This window comes from Hermetia illucens, chromosome 1, assembly GCF_905115235.1.
Source record: "Hermetia illucens chromosome 1, iHerIll2.2.curated.20191125, whole genome shotgun sequence".
Taxonomy (NCBI): Eukaryota; Metazoa; Arthropoda; class Insecta; order Diptera; family Stratiomyidae; genus Hermetia; species Hermetia illucens.
The window spans coordinates 147,092,548-147,101,530 of NC_051849.1; the positions used below are offsets into that span (position 1 = coordinate 147,092,548).

General features: G+C 43.0%; 1 protein-coding gene across 1 annotated transcript; it reads left to right on the top strand.

Annotated features, from left to right (window-relative positions):
* Positions 1-6,567: 6,567 nt before the first annotated feature.
* On the top strand, positions 6,568-7,065 carry LOC119646216 (farnesol dehydrogenase-like). Its single transcript, XM_038046602.1, has one exon. The coding sequence runs from the start codon at positions 6,568-6,570 to the stop codon at positions 7,063-7,065; it is 498 nt and encodes a 165-aa protein (XP_037902530.1).
* The last annotated feature ends 1,918 nt before the right edge of the window (positions 7,066-8,983 follow it).

Below are 8,983 nucleotides of genomic sequence, written 5' to 3' on the forward strand. Positions count from 1 at the left end.
TTTTTTCCGACAAATACTCCTTTTACTCGGAACCAAGTTAACTAATCGTTCCATAATTCTGCAATAGTGTAGACTAATGCCTCTTCTTTCATGGTGGAAGAAAGATTTTAAATACATTCCTTACTGACCAAGAAAAAGAGAAAAAGTAACAGTGAAGTCCTCGGTGTTTTACGCAGGTACCTCTCTTGAGACTAAATCCTACTGTCATCTTGAGACACAGGTTGATTTTGTGACCACAATCAGAGCCCCGCTGAGACTAGCGCAACGGTACCAGTCTATACCAAGTGCATGGCTTAGCATTCATACTGGTGGATGCAAGAATTACCAAAATCTCTACCGAACTATGGAGTACGGCACCCGTGTTGATACGCAACACCACGTCGAGGCCCGAAGGTCTCTTCTCGCTTGAGCACAACCACAGCCCCCATGAAACTCCCACAAGGGGGCCAACCGCAACCAACCGAGCTGTACTCAGATACGACAGGAATTCCCCTGAAGTATAAGAGTCCAGGGGCTACCTCGGTTCCCATGGTACCAGTATCCCCCTGGTAAGGTTTCGTGACCGAAGCCACTTCAGATGAGTCCCCGTGCAGACTCGGGTTTGATCGCCCTTGCTAGGCCTTGGAGCATTCGCCTACTGCATCACGGCCGGCAAGCCAATGCGATACAGCGTTTTCCGGTGCCACCACGTGGAGGTTCTCCTCGGCCACTTGGTTTTGGTTCAGAAGACAGGGTTGCCGCCTTTTCCTCCTCGCCACCTCACAGCACCAGAAAAAGGAACAAATATACGAGGTAATTTCCCATATGGATTACCGACCCGCCCACCGCAACCCATTCAGCCGGATTTTATCGACAGCCACACGGTCGTGGTACCGTTCATGGATTTCGTCGTTATGTAGATTACAGAATCGTCCATCCACACATTGGGAGCCAAAGATTCTTCGGAGAATTCTCTTCTCGAATGCAGCCAAGAGTTAGCAATTTTTCTGGCTAAGAACCCAAGTCTTCGAGGAATAGATGAGGGCTGGCAAGATCATAGTCTTGTACAGTAAGAGCTTTGACCCTATGGTGAGACGTTTCGAGCGGAACAGTTTTTGTAAGCTGAAATAGGCTCTGTTGGCTGACAACAACCATGCGCGGATTTCATCATCGTAGCTGTTACCGGTTGTGATTTTCGACCCTAAATAGGAGAGATTGTCAACGGCCTCAAAGTTGTATTCTCCTATCCTTATTCTTCCTGTTTGACCAGTGCGGTTTGATGCTGTTGGTTGGTTGGTTTTCGGTGCTGATGTTGCCACCATATACTTTTTCTTGCCTTTATTGATGTACAGCCCAAGATCTCGCGCCGCCTGCTCGATCTGGATGAAGGCAGTTTGTAGGTCTCGGGTGGTTCTTCCCATGTTGTCGATATCGTCAGCATAGGCCAGTAGTTGGGTGGATTTGCGTTTACCTCAGCATCACCGATCACTTTCTCGAGGGCCAGGTTAAAGAGGACGCATGATAGAGTATCCCCTTGTCGTAGACCGTTGTTGATGTCGAATGGTCTTGAGAGTGATCCTGCTGCTTTTATCTGGCCTCGCACATTGGTCAGGGTCAGCCTAGTCAGTCTTATTAATTTCGTCGGGATACCGAATTCTCTCATGGCCGTGTACAGTTTTACCCTGGCTATGCTATCATAGGCGGCTTTAAAGTCGATGAACAGATGGTGCAACTGTTGTCCATATTCCAACAGTTTTTCCATCGCCTGCCGCAGAGAGAAAATCTGATCTGTTGTTGATTTGCCTGGAGTGAAGCCTCTTTGGTATGGGCCAATGATGTTCTGGGCGTATGGGGCTATCCGGCCTAGCAAGATAGTGGAGAATATCTTATAGATGGTACTCAGCAACGTGATCCCTCTATAATTGCTGCAATGTGTGATATCTCCCTTTTTATGTATGAGACAGATAATGCCTCGTTGCCAATAGTCAGGCATTGATTCGCTGTCCCATACCTTGAGCACAAGTTGATGAACCACTTGGTGTAACTGGTCGCCTCCATATTTAACCAATTCGGCTGTAATTCCATCGGCTCCTGGCGACTTATGATTTTTTAGCCGATGAATTGCACGGACTGTTTCTCCTAAACTTGGTGGTGGCAGTATTTGTCCGTCGTCTTCAGTTGGCGGGACCTCCAACTCGCCGATGTTCTGGTTGTTCAGTAGCTCATCAAAGTACTCAACCCATCGCTCTAATATGCCCATTCTGTCGGAAATCAGATTTCCCTCTTTGTCTCGGCAGGATGAGCATCGAGGTGTATAAGGCTTCATCCTGCTGACTTGTTGGTAAAACTTCCGCGCCTGGTGCGGTTGCTCCCTCCACTTTTCTAGTTCACAGACTTGTTGGTTCTCCCAGGCTTCCTTTTTCCATCTATGAAGTCGCTTCTCCGCTCGACGGAGTTCGTGATAAGTCTCTGCGCGTGCCCGCGTTCTTTGAGTATGCAACATTACTCGGCATGCGGCATTCTTCCGTTCCGTTGCTAGCTTACATTCATCGTCAAACCAGCCGTTCCGACTTTCTTTGCGGCTGGGGCCAAGTATATTTGTGGCCGTATCCATGATAGCGTTCTTCAGGTGGTTGTGAAGATCATTAGTTGATGCTTCATCTCCAGGTCCTCTGTTGACTGCGGTTATTGCGGCATCCATTTCCCTCTTATAGGTGTCGCGGAGGGTTGTGTTGTGGTTGGCTTCAGTGTTCATTCTCACCTGATTGTCTGAGGGGATTCTAGGTGGTATTGTTATTCGAGCTCGGAGCACCATGCCAACGAGATAGTGATCCGAGTCTATATTGGCCCCCCTATATGTTCTGACATTCATCAAGGCTGAGAGGTGGCGGCGTTCGATCAACACGTGGTCAATTTGGTTGAAAGTGGTCCCGTCTGGAGAGGCCCACGTATGTTTGTGGACCGCTTTCCGCGCAAACCAGGTACTTCCAGCAACCATTTCGTGTGACCCTGCTAATTGAATAGTTCGCAGTCCGTTATCATTTGTTTTTTCGTGTAAGCTATGGGAGCCAACGTATCGCCTGAATACGGGCTCCTTCCCTACTTGGCTGTTAAAATCCCCAAGTATGATTTTGATATCATATCTGGGGCAGGCTTCGAGGGCTCTTTCTACTGCCTCGTAGAAGGTATCCTTCTCCGACTCTGCAGTCTCCTCTGTAGGGGCGTGAACGTTTATGAGGATTATATTTCTAAACTTGCCTCGCAAGCGCAGAGTGCATAGCCGTTCGCTTATGCTTTCAAAGCCGATAACAGCAGGTTTCATTTTTTGGCTGACTAAGAAACCTACTCCGAGCACATGGTTTACTGGCTGACCGCTATAATATATGGTGTAGTGGCTCTTCTCCAGGAAACCGGTCCCTGTCCATCGCATCTCTTGCAACGCTGTTATATCAGCCCTATATTGGGACAGGGTATCGGTTAGCTGCTTATCAGCTTCATCTCTGTACAGGGAGCGCACGTTCCATGAGAAAATGCGCAAATCGTTGTTCCTTTTTCGTTGCCGGGTCCGTCGTTTTAAAATCCGTCCTATCCGAGGCTCCTGTTGTGGCTTCGTAACAAGTTGTTTTCCGTGTAGGGTTGTCAGCCCTACCCAACCGCCAACCTGGAGGACCAGTTGGTACAATTTGTCGCGTTTTTAGGCGCGGGAGACTCGCCTTCATCCTTCTCCGTCTGCAGCTTTTCGTCAAGAAAGAGCTCCCAGCGGTCACCACGTGGAGATGGAGATAGGGTTTGGTAGTAGAGCTGTTGGTGTTGGTTCAGCAGGCATTTCCCAGGTTTTATGCTCCATCGTGGGTACCAATCCACGTTTCGCCCCGGGACCTATACTACCCTTTGACCACCTGAACTCTTATACTTCAGGGGAATTCCTGTCGTATCTGAGTACAGCTCGGTTGGTTGCGGTTGGCCCCCTTGTGGGAGTTTCGTGGGGGCTGTGGTTGTGCTCAAGCGAGAAGAGACCTTCGGGCCTCGACGTGGTGTTGCGTATCAACACGGGTGCCGTACTCCATAGTTCGGTAGAGATTTTGGTAATTCTTGCATCCACCAGTATGAATGCTAAGCCATGCACTTGGTACAGACTGGTACCGTTACGCTTGTCTCAGCGGGGCTCTGATTGTGGTTTGAAGAGGATCGTTGGATTAAGTCTCCACGACAGGTACCTACGTAAAACACCGAGGACTTCACTGTCAGCGCAACTGGTGCTCAGAGGTGGCGAAGAGGAAGATGGGGCGACAACTTTGTCGGCAAACCAAAACCAAGTGGCCGAGGAGAACTTGCCTAGTGGTGGCACCGGGAGACGCTGTACTCACTTCGGCTTGCCGGCCGTGATACAGTAGGCGAATGCTTCAAAGGCCTAATCAGGGCGATCAGACCCAAGTCTGTACGGGGACTCATCTGAAGTGGTAACTTGGTCACGAAACCTTTCCAGGGGTATACTGGTACCATGGGAACCGGGATAGCCCCTGGGCTCCCATACTTCGGGTGAACTCCCGGTGTATGTGAGTATAGCTCGGTTATTTGCGGTTGGCCTCCTAGTGAGAGTTTCATGGGGTTGTGGTAATGCTCAAACAAGAAGAGACCTTCGGGCCTCGGCGTGGTAGTGATTTAGGTAGGTCTTGCATCCACCAATATGAATGCTAAGCCATACATTTGGTACAGACTGTTACCGTTGTGGCTTGTCTCAGCGGCGCCCTGATTGTGGTCACAAAATCACTCCGTGTCTTAAAAAGGCCGTGGGATTAAGTCTTCCAGACAGGTGCTCACGTAAAACCCTCACCGACTTAACTGTCACCGCAACTGAAGCCGAGAAGGCAATGAAACGAATGAAATTGGGGAAAGTCACAGGACCTGACAAGATCGCATCTGAGCTCTGTAAAGCGAAGATTTGGGACCCAACACTGTGGATCAGTGAATTCTTTAATCGGGTTATTCAGGAAGAGAGAACACCATCTGACTGTCAAGAAAGTACCACTGTTTCAATATGGAAAAAGAAAGGTAGTCCAGCAGAGAGTAGAGTCCGAAGTGTGGTGGGTGTCTCAAAACCGTTTGGTGTCTCTGCTGGTGTTCATCAAGGAAACGCCCTTTCACCACTCCTCTTTGTTCGTGTTACGAACACCGTCCCAGGGGCATCCAACGTCCAGGGCCTTGTACACTGCTTTATGCAGATGATGTTTTTCTAGCATCACAGCAAAAATGATCTCGAGCAACTTGTCCAAAAATGGAATGATCGCCACATACAACTCGGACGATTGAATCTAAACAAAACTCAATTTTTGAAGACCGATCCTCTTGAACAGGCACAACCCATGTCAGCGGCAGTGACTTGCACTGAGCGATTTAAATATCTCGGGTCGACGCTATCAGCCAATGGAGAACTGCGTAATGAAATTGTTTCACGCATTAACGCAACCTGGATGAAGTGGCGTTCCACAGCTGGTGTTGTTTGTGATCGACGTATCAGCGAACGTCTCAAATCTGAAATTTATCGCAATGTCATCCGTCCTGTCGCCCTCTATAGTTCTGAGTGTTAGCCGACTATAAAAGACAATGAACAGCGTCTTGCGGTACTGGAGTCGAAGATGCTGCGTTGGACTACTGGACATATTTTGATCTCATCCGAAATGAGGATATACGGGATTGATATGATTACGAAAGAGGCGTCTTTGATGGTAATGGTCAGACGAACATACATTGAATCGATTTTCATAGTTTTGTTTCACATAAAACTTTTTTTTGTTGTTTGTTCACATAAAAACGAAATTAAAATTTGGCGCCATGCCCGGTTCTTTTAAATTAAGAATTTCTGATACTTTTTGATCATGGAATATATGCATTTGGAACTATATATGTATATATGGAACTGGTTTCCGACTCGTTTTTTTCATAACAGATATCAAACGTAAGATGGCTCGTTTCTTTCAATGTAAAATTGACAAAGCGAAACCAATCCGTGTGCTACCATGTGTTGGTGTTTAAATCAGGTGTAGCAGAAAATGTGTCCAGCACTGCGAATCAAATGCTCCCCCTACGTAGTGAAGCCTTTCTTCCTTTTACCTCATTCTCGTCTTTTCCTCATTTGTGCAACTTAGATCGCAGACCTTCTGTAAATATCACACCAGAAGCTAATTAAGGAATATGACGTTGAAATTGATGCCAAAAACTTAAATTTCGTGTGCGATTCAATTCAATAAATTTGAAGTCCAAAGTATGTAAAATTTACATAAAGAACAGATGAAGGTCAAATTAATTTTTATGAGTTTCAGTTATGACATCTTAACCTTGAGCTGCAGAAGTTATCTTTCGAATCGCAAGATCTGTTATTTATAGATAATCATGTGAGTTGCGAAAAATGCTACTTGTCCCTCTCGAAGCTTTTGCATTTTGCATTATTCAGCTATTTCGTAACGGGCATCACTTTGTGACAGTGTATTCTCCAGTCTGCAAGTACTTTGTATTTAAAAGTGTCCATAGGCTTAGTCTGGTCAATAAAATCTGAAGTTTCTAGTTAGTTTGCAAAATCCAGGGAACAGGATGGAACGGTGGGAAAACAAAGTGGTTGTTGTAACAGGAGCGAGTGCTGGTATTGGAGCAGCGATTGCCGCGGATTTAGTAAAAAATGGTTTTATTGTGGTCGCCCTAGCTCGACGCGAAGAACGCCTCCAGGAAAATCACCGAGCACTCCCAGAAAATCTGCAATCCCGCTACTATCCCAGGACATGTGATGTTACCAGTGAAGATCAGGTGAAGGATACCTTCGCCTGGATCAAAACCAAGTTCGGTGGGACTGATGTTCTTGTTAACGATGCCAGTATGGGAGTTGTGGGTGTGGAGCTATCAGCTACAAATAATACTGAGCCTATTCGAAATATTCTGGAGACAAATATCATGGGCGTTGTCTATTGTGTGCGGGAGGCGTTCAATTCAATGAAAAATCGAAACTTTGATGGGCACGTTGTGATTATAAATAGCATAACTGGGCATTATGTTCCCATTATGCCTTTTGGCTCGATTAATTTCTATCCTCCTTGAAAGTTCTCAGTAGCAGCGATGGTTGAAACCTATCGACAAGAATTTGCAAATGCTGGAACCAAGGTGAAAGTTACGGTGAGTTATTTGTTATCGAGTAGTTAAAGTTCAATTATTGTAATTGGTTTTTTAGAAGAAGCTTGCAACAAGTTGTGTGGCATATTGCCTTACTTCCTCGTTTATAAATATCATCCAGGATACGTCAAGAATGGTCTCTACTATTTTGTTATTTATTAAACAATGGCGTGCCATGTCTGCTATTCTACCCCTTTAATTAAAATGGTCTTAGCTCAAAACGTAGCTGGTCATCGTAGTTTATCCCAAAATATTAGGTTGTTGCAAATGAAATGGCCGTTTTGGTACTAAAATTACTCCGTTACTGTTAAGAAAAGTGAGGTGGTGGTAAAGAAAGACGGCAAGACTTTGACGTACTACACATCTTTTATTACTGTTGCTTAGTAGAGTGCTGGGTCAAGATTATATATAAGTACATATGTTACAATATTCAGCATGTAGAACTACTATACATATAAATATACTTCATATACTTAACACGCATCCTTACATTTATATGTATTTACTTAAATTATAATAATCAAAATGAATTTTCAAACCTTACATCAAATTCAACATACTTCGAAACTTTTCAAATTTATCTTTACATAATGATTTTGTAAATATATCCGCTACATTATTATTCGATTCGACCTTTACAATGTTTATTATATTTTCTTTCACCATTTCGTGTACATAATGATAATGAACTTCGACATGTTTTGAGTTTATAGTAAAATTTCCATACCTCGCTATGTTTATTGCACCAGAATTATCCTCATAAATATTGATCGATTTTGTACATTCAATTTAAAATATTTTCAATAACTCTCTTACAAATTTAATTTCACTTACAGCTTCGGATAAAGCTACATATTCTGCGAACAACAATTTTGAAAACGACTCAAATAATTTACGGCAAACCTAATATCTGTAGCCGAACTTATATATAACAATGCTCCAATTAAGTTTCTATATTTTATATTTTGTTCACAAACATCAGACTTTTCAATTTTTAAATTCACTTTCATAGGTGTATTATCCAATTTACTATTTTCTAAGCCGTATTTACTTACTAACGATAAAATATAATTTGTTTGATTTAGTTTTATTATTTTACGGTAATACTTATTTTCAACCGTAATACCCAAATACTCCTTTATCTTTCCCATGTCCTTCATTTTCAATCTCTTAGATAATAAATTTTTAATTTTATTTATCAAACTTTCATTTTTACTACAAATTAATAAATCATCAACATAAATCAATAAATACAATATATCATTTTCACTTTTTAATATATATAAACAGTAATCCAAATTATTTCTTACAGAGCCTATACTCAATAAAAATTTGTCGAGACATTCATACCATGCTCGAGGACTCTCTTTCAATCCATATGAAGCTTTTATTAATTTGCACACTCGATTTGTGCCATCTTCATAACCTTTCGGTTGACGAACGTATACCTCAGACGTAAGTTTACCATTTAAAAACGCGGTTTATTATCAGATTTTTTATTATAAACCCATTTAACATCAATAACTTTTTTATTTTCAGTATTTTCAATTAATTCGATTTCAAACTTTCAATCTCTTTATTCATTGCTTTTATCCAGTTTTTACTTTCTTCAGAATTTATCGCCTCCTCAAATGTATAAGGTATATCAACTCTACAACAATTTGCAAAAATACTATTTTTAGCATACTTATACTCGTCAAATCTTTCTGGACAACTTTTTATTCGCTCTGGCCTTCTCGGAATTTTCAATTTATTTTCATTATCATGAATTTCCGAATTTTCACCACTACTTTCAAAAGCTTCATCTAAGGATTCATTTTCCGAATTTTCATCAATTTCAATATTT